Genomic DNA, 20,470 nt, shown 5'->3' with positions numbered 1-20,470 from the left:
ACCTGTGGACCGCCAGGATGTGCGTTCTGCCTTGGGCTGATCAGAATGTTAGTTACAATAGTAGCTGATATTTGTGGACTGGTTCCTTTGCTTCAGGTCCTGTTCTAAGTACTCGATGTTATTAAGTCATCTAATCTTCCTAACAGTTTATTAATGCATCCATTATACAGATGAGTAAGCTGAGACGTAGAGAGGGATTAAGTGACTTGCCCAAGGTTACAGAGTACTTGGCTGGCATTTGAACCCCGACTGTCTGCTTCCTGAGTCCCCGCTCTTAACCACTCCAGGAGCGGGGGTGGAGGGCAAAGCTGCCTGGGATGGTTATACCATTTGGGGTGCAGCTTTGCCAGCCAAGGGTGCTATCACCCTGAACGAGCAATGAGAGAGGCTCGGCCCCACCCGCTGGGACGGCCCTGGCACAGGTCGTTTTCAGGTCCAGGCACCTTGGCTGTCAGTTGATGGAGCCCCAATTTTAGGATGTGCTGGGAAAGCAGCCAGGGGTGGGGTTGGGAGGATGGAAGCATGGTTGATGCTTGATGAGGGTATCAGGGAGCACTGGGCAAGTGAGGACAGAAGCAGCAGGAACCTGGCAGGGAGAGGGCCCAGGCCCAGAGGGTGGCAGGGGAGAGGAGGAGGTGACAGCAGAAGAATCAGCCAGCTGTCCCAGGGCCAGGCCAGGCTGCCGCTGCGGAGAGCTGGTGGCTGGGGCATCTCCACCCACTGGTGCTTCGTTCAGACAAGCCTGTCACCTGGGGAGGTTGGAAAGGGGAAGATAAGGATAACCAGGCCCAACAGTGCTGCATTTCCCTTGTCCTCTAGCACATCCGCGGGAGAGGAAACTGAGGCCCAGAGAGGGCGCAGCCAGGACCAGACCTGGACTTCTAGCTCCCACTCCCGTGCTTTTGCTGCTCCATTTGGCCGCATTCCTCAGGACCCGGAGTTGTGGGGAAAGAAGGTCTATGGTCACTGGCAGGGAAGTGTTCCAGAAGCCTGAGGGACATGACAGGGAGAGGCCAGACCCTCCCCTCTGGCCCTTGCCTGTGTCACTGAGCCAGGACCTGTCCTGAAGTAAGTGCTAAATAAGTGTTTGCCATTATTTTTTTTTCCAGTTAGGTCTTCACACCCACTTTTGAGAAATGTACTCTTATTATTACCCATATTACCAATGAGAAAGCCGAGGCTCAGAGAGGTAGAGATTACTTCCAGAAAGTCGTTGGTGGGATTGAATGAGTGATGAATGCAGAGTGCTCACAGCTGTTCTGGTGCACAGCAAAGGGTCGTGGGCCGTGGGCTGTAGGACGGATGACATGGCAGGGCTGGGCTGTGGTCACTGGCAGGGAAGTGTTTCGGAAGCCTGAGAGACGTGACAGGGGGAGGCCAGAACACCACTACCCACCAAAACACCAAGTAACATGGGCTGGTACCCCAGGGCCCTTACAAGCCTTCCAGCAGCCTCCACACCAGGGGAGCCCCCTGGGCCTGGCTCCAGATCCTGTGCATCGTGAAGGGGCAGCCTGGCCTTGAGGTGCTCATGTCACCTCTCTGAACCTCAGTTTCCTCATCTGTCAAATGGGTACAGTGCTACCTACCATGCAGGGTTATGGTGAGGGCCTGGCATATGATAGGTGCTCAATACCCAGGCATCACAGAACCTCTAGGAAACAGCTATTGAATTGAATTGGACTTTTAAGGACAGAGGACAGGCATATCCCCAGTGTAGCCCGGGAAAGCTTGCTCCACACTTCAGTGCAGAACCAAAAAATCTCAACTACAGCTTTTGAACTTGCATGCTTTAGAGGGTCAAGAGGAGCCACTCACCCCTCTTCAACTACGTCTACACTGGATGAGGGCACTAGGGAGCAAGTTTGCCATTAGTTATTGTTCCCCCCACCAAGAGCAGCAGACACTTATTGAGCACTTACTGTGGGCCAGGCACTATGCTAGGCCCTTCCTTTATGTTGTCATTTTACACAGGAGGAAACAGGCTCAGTAATTGGACCCTGGGCCCTCAGCCAGTACATGGTGGCATCGAGATTTGAACCTACACAGTCTGGCTCCAGACTCTGTGCTCTTAGGAAGGGAAAATAATCTACCAGAAATAAGTGAAAATATTGATTTGGGGCAGTCTTTCACAGTTGCAAAGCCTTTACATGCATGTGGTTCAGTTTGGTCCTGATGTCGCTAGAGGAGAACGACGTTATCATGCCCATCTTATAGTTGAGGACAGTGAGGCCCAGAGAGGTGATGCGACTTGACCGAGGCCATGTGGCTGGGCTGGAATGTGGGTCCATCCACCTGATTCCAAGTCCAGTGCTCTTTCCCCTGCTTCTCAGTCACCTCTTGGGGAAACAGCTATCTAGCTTGAATGGTGACAGTCAACAGGCCCCAGTGAACTCTGCCATAGGTGTGGCCCAGTCTGTCCCACCCACACTGGGTGACACCATCCCAGCCCCAGACCACCATTGCCTGCATCCACCTCACTTTGATATCAGAGCTTTAGAGCCATTAATTCTCAGAGAGAAACATAGATGAGGGATTTTTCAAACTCTCTTCCTTGGAACCTCTGAGGAAACCAGGCTCAGGGTCAGGATATGGGGTCATTGAATGCGTAAGTGGCAGCTCCACTTATATCTCTTTTGTATTTTGGGTTGCAGTGTTAAGTTTTTAAAAACAAAGGGCTCTGGGAATTCCCTGGTGGTCCAGTAGTTAGGACTCCACACTTCCACTGCAGGGGACCCGGGTTTGATCCCTGGTCGGGGAACTAAGATCCTGCAAGCCATGTGGTGCAGCCAAAAAAAACAAAAACAAAACAAAAAACAAAGGGCTCTACAGGACCCAGACCCACCCACCAGCAGGCCAGCAGCCCCTGCACAAGGCAGGGCCTGGTAGCCAACTGGGTCCCCACCTACCCCGCCCACAGTAGTTGGCCCTACCACAACAGAAGGGCTCACACAGCCCACATAGGGGGCACCCCTAGGGTATACAGCTCTGATGACCAGTGGGAGTGTTCTGCTGGCTTCACAGGACATCTCCTACAAAAGGCCACTTCTCCAAGATTGGGAAATGTAATAAACCTACCTTATACATGGAAATAAAAACAGAATTATGCAAAATGAGGCAACAGAGGAATATGTTCCAAACAAAGGAACAAGATAAAACCCCAGAGGAAGAACTAAGTGGAATGGAGATAAGCAGTCTACCCAATAAAAAATTCAAGGGAATGATCATAAAGATGCTCAATGAATTTGGGAGAAGAATGGATGTACACAGGGCTTCCCTGGTGGCGCAGTGGTTAAGAATCCGCCTGCCAATGCAGGGGACACGGGTTCGAGACCTGGTCCGGGAAGATCCCACATGCCGCAGAGCAACTACGCCCGTGTACCACAACTACTGAGCCTGCGCTCTAGAGCCCGCGAGCCATAACTACTGAGCCCACGTGCTGCAACTACTGAAGCCCGTGCACCTAGGGCCTGTGCTCCACAACAAGAGAAGCCACTGCAATGAGAAGCCCGCGCAGCACAATGAAGAGTAGCCCCCCGCAACTAGAGAAAAGCCCATGCGCAGCAACGAAGACCCAACGCACACAAAAATAAAAATTAAATTAAATTAAATTAAATTAAATAAATAATTAATTAATTTTTTTAAAAAAAGAATGGATGTACACAGTGAGAAGTTTAAGAAAGAGTTAGAAAATATAAAGAGGAACCAAACAGCTGAAGAATACAATAACTGAAATTTAAAATGCACTAGAAGGAATCAGCAATAGATTAGATGAATCAGGGGAATGGATCAGTGAACTGGAAGACAGAATAGTGGAAATCACCCAAGCTGAATGGAAAAAAAAGAAGAATTTTTTAAAAATGAGCATAGTTTAAGGAACCTCTGGAACAACATTAAGCATACTAAGATTCACATTATAGGGGTCCCAAAAGGAGAAGAGAGAGAGAAAGGGGCAGAGAACTTATTTGAAAAGATAATAGCTGAAAACTCCCCTAACCTGGGAAAGGAAACAGATATCCAGGTCCAGGAGTACAGAGTCCCAAACAAGATGAACCCAAAGAGGTCCACACAAAGACATTGTAATTAAAATGGCAAAAATTAAAGATAAAGAGAGAATCTTAAAAGCAGCAAGAGAAAAGCAACTATTTAAGGGAACTCCCATAAGATGATCAGCTGACTTTTCAGCAGAAACTTTGCAGGCCAGAAGGGAGTGGCATGATATATTTAAAGTAATGAAAAGAAAAACATACAACCAAGAATACTCTACCTGGCAAGGTTATCATTCAGATTTGAAGGAGAGATACAGGGTTTTACAGGTAAGCAAACGCTAAAGGAGTTCAGCACTACTAAACCAGCTTTACAAGAAATGTGAAAGGAACTTCTCTAATTGGTAAAAGACCACAACCAGAAATACGAAAATTCCAAGAGGAAAAATCTCACTGGTAAAAGCAAATATACATAAAGGTAGTAGATCAACCTCCCAGTAGGGAGGTTAACAGACAAAAGTAGTAAAAATCATCTATACCCACATTAAGGGATACACAAAGCAAAAAGATGTAAAATATGAAGTCAAGAACATTACATGTGGGGAGGGGAAGTAAAAATGCAAGGTTTTTAGAATGCATTCGAACTTCAGAGATCATCAACTTAAAATAATCATATAAATATAATATACATGTATGTGTGTGTGTGTGTGTATATATGTTGTTATATATAAACCTCATGATAACCACAAACCAAAAATCTGGAATAGGTAGACACAAAAGAAGATAAAGGAATCTAAACATTAACTCTAAAGATAGTCATCAAATCATAAAGGAAGAGAGCAAAAGAAGAAGAAAGAAACAAGAACTACAAAAACAACCAGGACACAACAAAATGGCAATAAGTACACATCTGTCAATAATTACTTTAAATGTAAATGACTAAATGCTCCAATCAAAAGACATAGAGTGGCTGAATGTTCTTTTTTTAGAAAAAAAGACCCATATATATGCTTCCTACAAGAGACTCACTTCAGATCTAAAGACACACAGACTGAAAGTGAGGGGATAGAAAAGATATCCCATGCAAATGGAAATGGAAAGAAAGCTGGGGTGGGGAATTCCGTGGTGGTCCAGTGGTTAGGACTCTGTGCTTTCACTGCTAAGGGCCTAGGTTCAATCCCTGGTCAGGGAACTAAAATCCCACAAACCATGCAGGGTGGCCCAAAACAAACAAACAAGAAAGCTGAGGTGGCAATACTAATATCAAACAAAATAGACTTTAAAACAGAGACTGTAAAAATTAAAGAGACAAAGAAGGACATTACATAATGATAAAGGGATCAATTCATCAAGAAGATATAACAATTGTAAATATATATGCACCCAACATAGGAGTACCTAAATATATAAGGCAAATACTAACAGACATAAAAGGAGAAATTGACAGTAACACAATAATAGTAGGGACTTTAACACTCCACTTACATCAGTGGACAGATTATCCAGACAGAAAATAAATAGGGAAACACTGGCCTTAAATGACACATTAGAGCAGATGGACTTAATAGATATATATAGAACATTCTATGCAAAAGCAGCACAATATACATTTCTTTCAAGTGCTCATGGAACATTCTCTAGAACAGATCACATACTAGGCCACAAAACCAGTCTCAATAAATTTAAAAAGACTGAAATCATATCAAGCATCTTTTCTGATCACAATGCTATGAGACTAGAAATCAATTACAAGAAAAAAAAACTGCAAAATCACAAACAATGGAGGCTAAACAATATGCTACTAAACAACCAATGAGTCACTGAAGAAATCAAAAAAGAAATTAAAAAATACATGGAGACAAATTAAAATGGAAACACAATGATGCAAAATCTATGGGATGCAGCAAAAGCAGTTCTAAGAGAGAAGTTTATAATGATACAAGCCTACATCAGGAAACAAGGAAAAATCTTAACCTTACACCTAAGGGAACTAGAAAAAAGACAAACAGGACCCAAAGTTAATAGAAGGAGATAAATCACAGAGATCAGAGCAGAAATAAAGAGAGACTAAAAAACAATAGAAAAGATCAATGAATACAAGATGGTTTTGAAAACATAAATGAAACTGATAAACATTTAGCCAGACTCATCCCCAAAAAAGAGAAGAGAGCCCAAATACATAAAGTCGGGAATGAAAGAGGAAAAGTTACAACCAACACCGCAGAAATGAAAGGATCTTAAGAAATTACTATGAACAATTATATGTCAATAAGATGGACAACCTAGAAGAAATGAATAGATTCCTACAATCTCCGAAGACTGAATCAGGAAGAAATAGATAATATGAAGACCAATTACCAGTAATGAAATTGAATCAGTAGTAATAATTTAAAAAAAAAAAACCTCCCAACAAACAAAACTCCAGGACCAGATGGCTTCACAAGTGAATTCTACAAAACATTTAAAGAAGAGTGAACACTTATTCTTCTCAAACTATTCCAAAAACTTGAAGAGGAAGGAATGCTTCCAAACTCATTTTAGAGGCAAGTATCACCTTGTTACCAAAAGCAGACAAAGACACCGCACAAAGGAAGGAATGGAGGGAGGGAGGGAGGGAGTGGGAGGGAGGAAGGGAGGAAGGAAAGAAAGAAAAGAAAAAAATTATAGACCAATATCACTGATGAACATAGAAGCAAAGATCCTCAGCAAAGTATTAGCAAACCAAATTCAACAATACATCAAAAGGATCATACACAATGATCAAGTGGGATTTATCCCAGGGATGCAAGGATGGTTCAATATTTGCAAATCAATCAATGTGATACATCAAATTAACAAATTGAAGAATAAAAATCATATGATAATCTCAATAGATGCAGAAAAAGCTTTTGACAAAATTCAACATCCATTTATGATAAAAACTCTCAATAAAGTGGGTGTAGAGGGAACATATCTCAACATAATAAAAGCCATATATGACAAGCCCACAGCTAACATCATACTGAATGTTGAAAAGCTGAAAGCATTTCCTCTAAGATCAGGAACAAGACAGGATGCCCACTCTCACCACTTTTATTCAACATAGTATTGGGAGTCCTAGCTGCAGCAATCAGGCAAGAAAAAGAAATAAAAGGAATCCAGACTGGAAAGGAAGAAGTAAAGCTGTCACTGTTTGCAGATGACATGACACCATATATAGAAAATCCTAAAGATCTTATAAAAAACTATTAGAACTAATAAATGAATTTAGTAAAGTTGCATGATACAAAATTAATATTCAGTAAACTATGTGTTTCTATGCACTAACAATGAATTATCAGAAGAAGAAATTAAGAAGACAGTCCTGTTTACAGTTGCATCCAAAAGAGTAAAATACCTAGGAATAAGTTTAACCAGGGAGGTAAAAGACCTACACACTAAAAACTGTAAGACACTGATGAAATAAACTGAAGAAGACACACAAAAAATGGAAAGATATACCATGCTTATGGATTGGAAGAGTTACTGTTGTTAAAATGACCATACTGCTCAAGACAATATACAGGTTCAATGAAATCCATATCAAAATACCAATGACATTTTTCACAGAACTAGAACAAATAATTCTAAAATTTGTATGGAAACACAAAAGATCCCCAAATAGCCAAAACAATCTTGAAAAAGCACAAAACTAAAGATATCATGCTCCCTGATTTCAAACTATAATACAAAGCTACAGTAATCAAAACAAAGAACAAGTGTTGGCAAGGATGTGAAGAAAAGAGAACTTCATGCACCATTAGTAGGAATATAAATTGGTATAGCCACTATGGAAAATAATATGAAGGTTCCTCAAAAAATCAAAAATAGAACTACCATATTATCCAGCAATTTCACTTCTGGGTATTTTTCTGAAGAAAACGAAAACACTAATTTGGAAAGATATATGCACTCCAATGTTCATTGCAGCATTATTCAAAATAGTCAACATATGGAAGCAACCTAAGTGCCCATTGATAGTTGAATGGATAAAGAAGATGTGGTGTGTGTGTGTGTGTGTGTGTGTATAAAATGGAATATTACTAAGCCATAAAAAAGAATGAAATCTTGCCATTTGCGACAACATGGATAGATCTAGAGGGTATTATGCTAAGTAAAGTAAGTCAGACAGAGAAAGACAAATACAGTGTGATTTTACTTACATGTGGAATCTAAAAAACAAAACAAATGAACAAATGTAACAAAACAGAAACAGAGTCATAGATGCAGAGAGCAAACAGGTTGTTGACTGAGAGAAGGCAAGTAGGGGGATGAGTGAAATAAGTGAGGGAGATTAAGAGGTACAGACTTCCAGTGGCAAAATAAAAGAGTCACAGGGATGAAATGTACAACATGAGGAATATAGTCAATAATATTATAATAATTTTGTATGGTGACTGATGCTAGCTGGACTTACTGTGGTGATCCTTTTGTAATGTATAGAAATATCAAATCACTATATTGTACACCTGGAACTAACATAGTGTTTAGGTCAGTTATACTTCAAAAATAAATAAAATTAAAACTGGAAGTGTTAACTAAAAATAATAATAATAAATTAAATAGAGGGCTTTATGGGGTTAAAAAACATATGCTTTCAAACCACTGTTTGAATCCAGTAACTACCTCCCCATTTTACAGATGGGAAAACTGACTCCAAAGCACGTGCCTTTCCCATAAATGATGATAATATGCAAGCATTGTTCTGAGTTTTTTAACTTAACCCTCACAACCCTATGAGGGCAATACTGGTCTCCATTTTACAGATGAGGACACTGAGGCTCAGATGGTTAAGTGGCTTGCCCAGAGCTTAGAATCCCAGGAGCCTACCTCCCAAGTTCACACTCTCAGCCACTCCCAGCCTGACAGGCACACCTTCTCTTTTTGTCCTGGAGAGGGGAAGTCACTAGCTGAGGCCCAGGGTAAGGCAGTGTTGGAACTCAGTCCAGAATACAGATCTCCTGCCTCCCAGCCCAAGTCCTGATTACCTCCTGCTGTCTAGGACATCACTGGGCTGGAGGGGAAGATGAGCAGGCCGGTATGGACCCTGGATCTGTTCTTCACTGGCTGTGTGACTTTGCACAAGTGAATGGACCTCTCTGAACCTGTTCCCTCACCCTAGAAAATGGATAATGGGGCCCACATCACGGAGTTATCATGAAAGCTAAACAGGATTATCCACATGAGTCGGTTGGCACAGGGCCTGGCACAAAGTGTGAGGGCCCTGGCCACCTCTGTTCAAGGATCCAAGGAGTCCCCAAGGCTTCCTGCCCTGCCTGCTTCCTCCCCCTCATCCCAGTCCTCACCCGCCCACCCGTGTAACACAAACACTAATTATAACCATTTCCATGAACTGCTTCCTGGCTGAGCCTAATTACTGGGCAGCTCTGTCATCACCATTATAAATATCACTAAGGGAGACAGATTAGCTTTGTCCGAAGTTTTATGTGATTAGATCGACAAATGCTTGGGCATGCTTGGTCTTCCCCGCCTGGGACTTACCCAGCCTGGTCATCCTGCACAGCTTATGGCCCGCTGCAGGTTTCTGGTCTGTCTTGAACTTGGTGCTTGGTTATAAGAGTGGACAACCCAGCCCCTTTAACCCAGCCAAGAGGTGGCGCCTGAAGTGGTAGGGATGGAGCAGGTTGGGGCTGCCATCTTATTTGTCATAATGGCAAAACCACAAGTTTTGGGAATAGATACACCTGGGCTCCAACCCAGGCTTTGTTAGTTACCAGAAGTGTGACTTGAGGCAAGTTACTGACCTTCCTTGCATTACAGTTGTTTTATGCTATGTAACGGGGAAGAGTCAAGGAGATCAGGTGCGGTGCCTGGCGTGTCATAGGTCCTCCCAGTTCCTCCCCTTCCCATCTTCCATCATCTTCAGTGTGACCTGAAGAGCCAGCCCTTTCTGAACCCACCGCCACACACACTGACATCTACTGAGCGCTGCTTCTCTGTGAGGCACTGGACTGAGGACTTTATGCATCTTGTTGAATATGTATAAAGACCCTATGGAGTGGATACCATAATCATTTGATAGATGAGGAAACCAAAGCACAGAAAGCTTTGTCAAGGTCACACAGCTGCACTTGGCTGCTGGTCACTCTGGTGGGATGAGATTCTAGAAGGCTGTGTAGCTGCCTTTGGGGAGCATAGAGCAAGGGTCACAGTAAAGTCCAAGAAGGCTGCCTGCAGGAAGATGCCTGGGAGCTGAGGGGTTAGCCAGGGGAGGGAGGAGAGCAAGGGCCTCCCAGGCAGAGGCCAGTGGACATGTAAAGGCCTGGAAGAGGAAACACGGTGTGTTTAGGGGGCTGACTGTTCATATTTTACTGAGGTTCGAGCATGTGAGGGAGGGTGAGAGAGGCTGGAGAGGCGCCAGGAGCCGATCAGGGCCTGGGGTAGGTGGGGGGGCAGTGCTGGAAGCCCAGCCAAGGCTCATGCTCTCTTCTGCCAGTTCCAGGAAGTCTGCGTGAGAAGGAGAGTGACTGGATCACATCAGTTAGTTTAGAAGGTTCTGCTGGAGCCAGCTGGGAGATGGCGGACTGGGGGTCTAATCAGGGAAGGCTTCCAGGCAGAGGCGGGGCAGAGCCAAGTGGGCCTGGACAGAGGGGCAGAGATGACAGATGGAGACCATCAGAACGGTGGGGTGGAGAGAGGCATGGTAGGAGCCTTGCAGGGGGCCTGAACGGTCAGTGGTGTGGTGGAGGGCCTACGTGGGGAAGAAGGAAGAGGTTGCTAGCCAGGTTTGGGGCTTGGGTGTGGGCGGGCCTCCTCGGCAGGCGCTGAGGCACAGTCCGTCGGCAGCACTAGGTAAGGCTCTCAGTGCCTCCGGGGCCCCCAGGCAGGTGAGTCAACACCAGGCCAAGTAGGTGAATGTTTTTCAGCTCCCAGCATGTGTGGGCAAGTCTCCCACTGCCAGCACGTTAAGGGGAGCCCAGCCTGGGACTCTGGTCCAGACTAGGGTGATTGACTCATTGGCCGGCAGGGTTGCTGCCTTCTCCAAGGAGGTGGTTAGCAGCCTTGACCTCCCATGTATGCTCTGTGCCCCTGGCCTTCCAATCTTTCTCACCTTTAGGCCTCCCTTAACTCCTAACTAACCTCTCCTAACTGCACCCTAGCTCCTGCCCACCTTCCCACTTTCCATGCTCAGGCCTCCAGCTCCATCTGGCACACAATGGAATCTCCCTTCCCAACCCCACCCCACCCCCGTTATATCCCTCCCTATTTCCCACATCCCGAATGGGCAGCCTACAGTCTCCAGAAGAGGTCAACCTAGAAAAGAGGAAGAGGCCCTGAGAGGGTCAGGAAGATACGGGTTTGAGTCTCAGCTCTGCCACTAACAGGCAAGCCGCTTCCTTTGTCTGGCCTCAGTCTCCTCATCTGTAAAATGGGGATCCCTGGGCTTATTCCACAGGGTGATTGATCATGAGACACAAATAAGATGAGGGTATAAAAGAACCTTTGAGAACTGGGCAGTGCTGGGCTTGTGTCAGTGTCAACAACTTTGTTTTCTGTTTTAGGGGGCAGCCAGTTATTTTTTTTAACAAATGTTTTATTTTGGAATAGTTTTAGATTTATGGCATTATTGGGAAGATAGAGAGTTCCTTTACGCCCCACACCCAGTTCCCCTATTATTAATATATGGTACAATTATCACAATTAATGAACTGACATTGATACATTATTACTAACTAAAGTCTATACTTGATTCAGTTTTCTTTAAGTTTCTGCCTATTGTCCTTTTTCTGTTCTAGGATCCCACTGAGGATACCCCATTACATTTAGTTGTCATGTCTCCTTAACCTCCTCTTGGCTGTGGCCGTTTCTCAGACTTTTCTTGTTTTGATGACCTTGACAGTTTTGAGGAGTCCTCAGCAGATATTCTGTAGGCTGTCCCTCAATTGGGATTTGTCTGATATTTTTCTTAGGGTTAGACTGGGGTAATATGCTTTGGGGAGGAAAGCCACAGAGGTAAAGTACCATTTTTATCACATCATATCAAGAGTACATACTATCTTTCGGTAATTAGACTTATTGTTGATGTTAGCCTCGACACCCAGGAAGTCAGTTGGTTTTGCCTGGAGTACAGCAACAGAGTTAAATTCACGCCAAATGTCAGCTGAACTAAGGCCAAGATCAGAAAACCTGGATGAGAGAAGGAGCAAATGGGAAAGGTGATGAAGGAAAATAAAGAAAAGCAATTTATGAGGTGGGTGCTGTAGTGTGTCCCCCCAGGTGCCAGGTCACTTGGGAATGGGACACTCTATGCCAGGCAGTTTGTTTCAGCTCATTTAATCTTTACACTGAACCTTTTTATAAATGAGGAAACTGAGGCCTTAGAAGGGAAATGACATGGTCACATGAGCCAGAGAACCTGGAGTTGGGCCCAGGTCTGTCTTTATTGCCTCACTCCCACTGTTGAATAAATACTTTGAAGCTGCATTCCCAGGAGAGTAGAATAGGGAAGGTAAGTTCCTGATACAAGTTGTTTCTAATTCACTTTATTCCACAAAGGATTCCTGATGGGTTATAACTGAAACACATCCAATATAATGATATGCAATAGAAATGAAAAATCAGGAGCAGAGAAAATAGAGTGGAAAATGTGGACAAAGACAAAGCTGAACATGAAGACCAGAAAAGTGCCCATAGGTGAGCTTCTCATTTGGCTGTGAGCTTCCTCAGCCAATTCCTGTGATTCCTATAATCAGAGAGCTAAGAAGCAGTTCACTCCTCCAAGAACTTTGTGGTAAATTTAAAAAGAAGTTAATCACATGGAAATTTCTCATGTAAAAGACACTGAGCAATGTCATAGATAATGTAATAGTAGTAATAGATGTTACATGGTATCATCTTCAGGAGTGATGACTATATTTTTACTATATGCCCCTTGCCCACAGTTGTCGTATTTGAATTTTACATTGTCATCAAGTAACTAAACTCTACTGTTTCTTCTTTGCTGAAGTCACAGATGCCTTTGCCTTGGTGAAAATCTTGGATACAAATTAACCAGTTATCTATATACCAGGTTCTGTGCTGGACACCGGGGATGGAGGGAAATAAAATGATTGCTGCCCATCCCCCCAGGTCCATCCCTGGGATAAAGACACCTAGACAAAGGCCTGAACAAAATGCAGGTGCTATGCTGGGGGTACACCAGAGGGAAGGGCATAATTCCCTCTGACTGAGGAGGAGGGGGGACTTCATGGAGGAGGAGGTAGGCCAGTCATGGAGAGCGGTAGTTGGGGTGGAGGGGGCACAGTCTTGGGAGACATAGGTCCCTTGAGGGTAGTGACCAAGTCCTACTCAGGGCTGCCCCCTCAGCTTGCCGCACAGGGCCTGACAAACATCAAGGACTCAGCAAACTCCTTTTGAGTGAGGGATAGATCAGGGGTCAGGGTGATGGCCACACACCTGAGAGGTATGTGGGAAGGGTGAGTCTGGAGAGGTAGGTTTGGGCCAATTGCCGGGCGGCCTTGAATGCCAAGCTAAGGAGTTTGGATTTTGTTCTTTAGGTGGTGGGGATCAATTGGAGGCTTTTGAGCCTTGTGTTTTATAAGAATTGATGGTACAAATAATAAGAGCTAACACATGCTGTGTGCCCAGCACTGTTCTAAGCACTTTATAGTAACCATTTAAGTATCACAACAGTCTTACGAGGGAGGTGCTATTATTTTCATCCCCGTTTTACAGATGAGACAGCTGACGCACAGAGAGGCTGAGTCACTTGCCCGGGCTCACGCAACTGGGAAGTGGCATAGTGGGGATCTGAACTGAGGTTTGGAACTAGAGCTTTTACTCTATCATTGTGTTTGTTAAATGTAAGTATTTAACTAACATATAACCTGAGTGTGTATTAGATGACATGTAAAGATGCAGCAGATCTCAACTAATTACTGGCACGAGAGGCAAGAACTGATGGGGGCTCTGGCCACAAAGGGCAGCATCCCTAAGGAGCTGAGGCTTAGAAACAGAATGTGAAAATGGCTCAGAGGATGTGGTCAAGGAGTCGCAAGCCTCCGAATTTCACTGAATTTCACTTACAGCTGCCTCTGATGCGCTCCTAGATTTCTTGGAAGATCCTGCCACCCTTGGGCAAACCAACCCTGAGAGCCATCTGAGTGACTAACACAGTCGGGGCAAATGCCCGGTGGGATCACACCCATTGCCCCTGGGCCAGAGGCCTTTGTCATCAGAAACACACAAGCGTTTATAATACTTCTCGTTTCTGTTCACCCCAGGCCTTTGATTTCCACAGGGTGGGGTTTCCAGAGCCGGGCACCATCACACCCTCCATCTGGCTTTCCTCGCCTTCTCTGTGCAGGCGGGGGGACTGGGGACCATGGTTCCCACTCCTCCATTCTTGGTCTCCGCCAAGCCCTTCTCACGAACACCAGGCCCACATTTCGCATCCAGGGGCTCAGCGGACCTGGGAGAGGAGGGAGCAGAGCAAGGCAGAGACTCCCCCCCAAGAGCAGCAGAGGTTCTTCCCCTTCCCTGAAGCTCCCTGGCTGTGGGCATCCCCACAACCGCAAATGAGGCAATTAGGGAGAACAGCGCTGGCTGCCCTGCCACTCAGCGCCTCTGGACTCCACGAGGTCCCACCTGAAGAAGCAGCTCCCCCTCCACAAAGAGCACGGGACCAGGAGGCCAGGACCCAGGTTCCAGGCCCAGCGCTGCCCCTCACTAGCTGAGTGCCTGGGGTTCTCTGGAGGCCGCGTGGTGAGGTCAGGCAGCGAGGATTCACATCCTGGCATCTCACTCTCTAGGCAGGTGACTTGGGGCAGGGGAGGGGGGCAGTAGGGGCGGGGGACGGTGTGTGCTGCCACCTCCCCAGTCCTCAGTCTTCTCCTCTGTAAAGTGGAGGTGGTGATCCCCACCTCACAGGGCTTCACGGGGTCGGGAGAGCTACCTTGGGCCCAGTGGCTCATTCTAGGTGTCTGGTCTGCCCAGCCCCTCTCCCTGCCTTGTCCCCTCCCACTTCTCCTAAAAGGGAAGTGATACCTGCTGAGGTTGGGGCTCTTGGTGGGTGTGGGGATCCAGCAAGACATTGTGTGGAAGGCCCCGCCCAGAGCCTGGCCGGTAAGAGATAGGGCTGCCCTGTCGTTGGAATGTCACTCGCTGACTGGGGCCCACTGTGCTCCCCGTGGAGCGGAGCCAGCTAAGCCATTCCCACGTCTGAGGTGGGTTCAGTTTCACTCCCCAGCCCGGGGCCGGCAGGCAGCGTTTCAGGAAGGGCCCCTCATCTTTTGTGTGCTGAAAAATAAACAGCTCTTGGTCTCCGCGGATTTCTGCTTGGGAGGTATGTGAGCTTCCTTCGTCATCCCTCCACAGACAGGCTGGCCTCGGCCCCTGGGATGGGCTGCCAGCCTCCTCCTTCGCTTCTCACCTTCGCTCAGATGCCTGTGGAGGCTCTAGCCCCCGACTAGGCCTTTGGGGATGTAAGGCCTGACGAGACCCAACCCCTGCCTTCAAGGTTCTCCTACTTAAGGTGCTCTGTGCTTTCAATAGAAGGAAGCATGGGATGGGGGGCTTGGGGAGGCGGAGGACACAGAGCAGGGGGCCAGATGCTGCTTGGGGTCAGAGAAGAATGGTCAGGAGAGCTTTCCGGAAGGGCTGACCTCTGAGCTGAGGCGGAAGGAGAAGAAGCCCTTGCTTCACTACACCTGGGCAAGTTACTTCCCCGAGCCTCAGTTTCAGGTTCTGTAAAAGGGGCCAAGAATACCTGCTTCAGAGCCAAGAGCTTAAATGACATGATGGATGTAGAAGAACTGACAAACACCTCATACCCCTAGATGCCTAGGAAATAGTAGCTGCTGTGCCAGGCAGTAGAGATGTTTGGTGACTTGAATTTCTTTTTCAAGGGTCTTTTCCTGGAGTGGTTAACACCTGTTGCTTAGTGTAGCTGAGAGTCCTGATTTCAGAAAAAGCCCAGCTGTAGCCCAGCATGAAATGAAGCAGCCTGGGAGCCCTTTCTCTCTCTCGGGTGGGTAATGGGAAGTCCTGCACCCAGTGGGAGTGGAGCAGAAGACCCCAGAATTCAAATTCTTCCCACGCACCCTGCCTCTCCCAGGGTGCTTAGACATGTTTCCTTTGTCTTTGGGCATTGCAAAATTAGATGCACAAGGATTCAAAGGCACTTCCCCAGAGTAATTTTCACTTCCCCTCTAATTGTTCTACCATTCATTTTAAGTTTATTGAGCACCTGTGGTATGCCAGGTGATGGGGATTCTCTGTGTCAGACAAGGTCCCAGCCCTGATAAAACTCACAATTCTGGGGAGGGGGAAGGAGATAGATGTAAAAACCAACATAAATAAATAAATAACAGACTGCAGTAAATACTATAAAGGGGAAAATGGGGTGCCGTAATCGAGAATTTGGGTGTCTGCTTAGGATGGTTGGGATATTTGAGGAGGTGACATTTAAGCTGACATCTGAAGCAGGAGCCGGCCATGGGAGGAGTAGAGATGAGGAAAGAATGTTCCAGATAGAGGGAGCAGTGCTATAAAGGTCTTGAGGGAAGGAGAAACTTGGAGAATCTGAGGAACAGAGGAAGGGCCAGAGAAGCTGGGGCCTGAGTGAGATGAGGTGGGGAGCAGCACGAGATGAGGGTCAGGGTGAGCAGGGGCCATGGGGGACTGGTAAAGGGACTGCCCCTGCAGAGTTTGAAGCAAGGGTAACAAGATCAGAATTTGCTGTTAAAGCCTCGCTCTGGCTGCAGAGAGGGCTATAAGAAGGCAGAAGGCGAAGCCAGGAGACCTCAGGAGCTGTCACTGTGGCTGTGACCCTGGCTGTCACCTCAGCCCTCTGTGCCTGCTCCTTCACACACGTGTGACTGTGAGAGTCAAATATGGGAATGAACAGAGGTGCACTTTGGAAAGCTGAGAAAAATGTATAAATGCAGGGGATTCCAGGTCTCACTGGACACGGAGGGTCCTTTGGGAAACTGCTGGGTTAGGGTTGTCTGGGGTTTCGGGTGGGAGGGAGAGTGCCTGAGCACCCCACATCTGAGGGAAGGGTCACCTTCCTGATTTTCAACTAGGCCCCAAGCTGTTAATGTTTTGAGGGTAAGGTCACACCTGTGAGCCTGGAGACAAGCATGGGATTCCCCTCCAGCCACCCAAACGCACACACATAACATTTTTCATTCTCGGTCAGGAGAGTTCTCTGGAATTTTCTGAGATCATCGTGAACTCTGACTTAAAGACCCCTGAGCTAGAGGAAGGCGGAAATGAGAGGGGAGGCACATGCCTTTTTTTACACCACCTCTTTTTTTCCCCCTAATCTTTCTAGCTCCAATGGGCAAGACTGCTCTTGGGGCCCGTAAGGGACAATGGTGAGAGGAACCTCTCTCCTGACTGTTGTAGGCCAAATTAGGGGTACTTTCCTAATACCTGACTCTTGGTATCTGCCGTAGAGGTTTATTTGAAGGGGAGCTTAATGTTTCTTCGAAGGAGGGGTTGCTGCGAGCCCCCTTCCTGCCTGCTGGGGTAAGGCCCCTCCACCCCGACCTCTGGGAAAGGGAGCAGCCTCCATCTCCCCGGGGACTCCGGCCCTGGGGTGGTCTCCCCCGCGCGGCCAGGGAGGGAACCGGAGCCGCGCCGATCAGGCCCCGCCCGCGAAGGTGGTGCGAAGCCCGGCCCAGCCTCACAGCCGGGCCCGCCCGGGCCAGACCCGCGGGCGCGCGTGGCGGCGGCGGGGATCCGGGCGTCGCTGGGGGCACCATGCGGAGCCTGTGGCCGCCGTGGCCGGTGGCCGCCGCGCTGTCGGCGCTGGGGGTGAGGCGCGGTGTTGCATAAGCGGGGAGGGGGGTGGCGGAGGGAGGCGGGAACCCCCCTCCCCCGCCGCGGGCCGGTCCATGGGCCGATCTCGGTGTCCCGGCCGGGGCGGGGCGCGGCAGCGGAGGCGGCGGGTGGCCGCTTCCCCATTCGGGCGTGCGAGCCATGGAGGCGCTAAGAGAATCCGTGCTGCACTTGGCCTTGCAGATGTCGACCTACAAGCGGGCTACGCTGGACGAGGAGGACCTGGTGGACTCGCTCTCCGAGGGTGACGTGTACCCAAACCACCTGCAGGTAGGAACCCGGGCCCTCTGTGAGCCCCCAGCCCAGGCCCACCAGGCAGTCGCGCTGGTGCCGCCCCCACCCCGCCCCAATCCTGCCAGCCGGGAGGGAGGGGGCCAGTGCCAGACCGGCAGCTCTGGGCTCCTTGTCGAAAAAGTCTTTCTGGGTTAGAAGTGCCCCTGAGACGCTGGACTCCCCCCACCGGCCTCCCCTCCCCAGCTCTGCACCTCCCCAAACCCTCCCGACCACCTGCTACTGGGGCTACAGGCCAGGTGGCAGAGTTGAAGCATCCTGTAGAGGTGAGCTGGTCCAGTTCTCTTTTCACGGAAGAGTCCGTTCCCTGAGTACTGAGAGACCTGCCCAGGGTCACACAGCCCTTTACCGGCAGAGTCTAAAACTGTCCCAGTTGTAGCATGGAAAGCCCTGGAATCCCATCAGTCCTCGGCCAGCTGGGGTGGTTGGTCACCCTGTCTGGTGGGCATTACCCCATTCTTCCTCTTTCCCCCCAGTCTCTGAGTTTGCTGGGGGTTGGAGCCCATCCTCTGCTCCCCCTTTCCCTGCCCCTTTCAGCCTACTCAGGAAGCCCAATTCCTCGCCCACCCAGGGTCTGCCCCTGTGGGATTCCAATATGCCCACCACCTCCCTGCCTGGTAGCAGACCAGTGAGTGTGGCTTCTTTCTGCTCTTCTTCCCCTGTGGGGCTGAGCTGGGACAGTCCTGACCAGGACCTCAGCCCTGGTTGGGTTTGGACTCAAGCAGGTGGATGGGAGTGAGTTGGAAATATGAAGGATGCCCAAGGGGGCCCTGTGACCTGACTTCCGAAAAACCGGCTTAAAGAGGGGCTGGAGCAGCTCAGTCCAGGAGGACTTCTGCCAGGTTGACCAAGGGGGGCATTGAGGAGAGTCTTGGGGCTGCCCAGTGAACTGACAACAAATCACAACTCCTCCGAAGGGCAAGCTTAGGGTGTGTGGAAACTTAGGCTGCCAGGCCCAACCCTACTCAGGCTCTTAGAAGCTGGGATAATAATATTAGTAAAGGGAAACAGCGTTGATTGAGTCCCTCCTCCAGTCTGGTTAAATAGGCCCAGGGAGATCCAAACTCATGATCCCAAGTGGTCTGCCCGCTGGAATAGAGCACCTTTACCTACATCATCCCACTTAACTTCAGGACCACCCCCATGAGCTATAGGGATTACTGTTCCCACTTACAGATGAGGAAACTGAGGCTCCGAAAGGGGAGACAATTTGCCTTAGGTCACAGAGCTAGAAATCTGGGAGTGAGAAATCAAACCCAGTCTGTCTAGACCCTCTTCCCCATAGACCCTTCTTAAGAGGCTAAATCCAGCAGGAAATTAGATTTCTGTGGCAGGCACTTTTCCCTTCCCAAATCAAAACAGAATCTAATCAGCAATCTTTTTCAGTCTCATCTTTCACAGAAGGTTCTAAATATATCAGCACAGAAGCATTTCGGGATTCACAACAAAATAATATGCTGTGTTGTCATCATAACAGCAACCCACGTGGGTATAGCCCTTTTTCAGGCCACAAAGTACATTCATCCGCCTGAGGCTGCCTGGCAGAGTGGAGGCAGCCCAGTCTCTGAAGCCGGGGGCCCAGCTTTGAATTTGACACCACTTGTGATCTTGGGTGAGCAGCTTAATCTCTTTAAGTCGCAATTCCCTCATCTGTAAAATGGAGTTAGAGAAAATGGATGTAATGCATATTTCTGGGCCTGCTAGGATTCTTGTTTTTTTTTCTGATCATGAGGTAAGGGCCCCTGTGGCTATGTTACACATGACAAAGCTGACTCTCAGAGAGGTTGGGGACATTCCTGTGGTCACAGAGCTATCATGTGGTTGGAGTGCATACTGCCACTGGTTGGCAGTACACCAAACTGCCAAACTGGGTAAATCGCCCACTTTTACTACAGGAAAAGGCAAAAAGCTTGCCCCAAGGATTTGGAGGCATTTCTGTGGGTACCCAGCCTGGCTTGCCTTGAGACTCCCCGACTTCCCTAAAGCAAACGTGAACTAGCTAACAATTGTTCTTCTAAGAGTCGAGAACCTGTTTATCTCATCTTACAAAGCAGAGTTTTCTATTAATTTTATGTTTTTAATCATAGGGATTTTTTTTTCCAATATAAAAACTTTGCATGCTCATTTGTGGGGGGGAAAAAAAAAAAGTCAAGTATAAAAAAAGATTTACAAAGAAACAGTAACCCCACCACTCAGAGATAACCGCTTCTAGTTTTTCACTTTTGCTTATATATATTTTAGGATATAGTTGAGCTCACTCTACACAATATTTTGTCCTGCTTTTTTCATTTAATGCCACTTCATAAGCATTTTTCTTTGTTGTTAAAAACTTCGAAAACATCAACTGTACCTCAATTTAAAAAATACTT

General features: G+C 47.5%; 1 protein-coding gene across 2 annotated transcripts in view; it reads left to right on the top strand.

Annotated features, from left to right (window-relative positions):
- The window catches only part of ECE1 (endothelin converting enzyme 1), a 118,405-nt gene that overhangs the window by 40,745 nt on the left and 57,190 nt on the right, over nucleotides 1–20,470 (top strand). The window contains exons 1-2 of one of the 2 annotated variants that reach the window (XM_068539098.1): nucleotides 17,704–17,786; nucleotides 17,994–18,080. In XM_068539098.1, the coding sequence (XP_068395199.1) occupies nucleotides 17,733–17,786; nucleotides 17,994–18,080 (141 nt within the window). In that variant the 5' untranslated portion in view covers nucleotides 17,704–17,732. Of the gene's footprint in view, nucleotides 1–17,703; nucleotides 17,787–17,993; nucleotides 18,081–20,470 lie in introns of those variants that run through there. The other variant, XM_068539099.1, reaches the window with a different exon arrangement.

Source organism: Eschrichtius robustus, chromosome 3, assembly GCF_028021215.1.
Source record: "Eschrichtius robustus isolate mEscRob2 chromosome 3, mEscRob2.pri, whole genome shotgun sequence".
Lineage (NCBI taxonomy): Eukaryota > Metazoa > Chordata > Mammalia > Artiodactyla > Eschrichtiidae > Eschrichtius > Eschrichtius robustus.
Note: the sequence above shows the minus strand (reverse complement) of the source record. Positions and strands in the feature narration are given on the sequence as shown.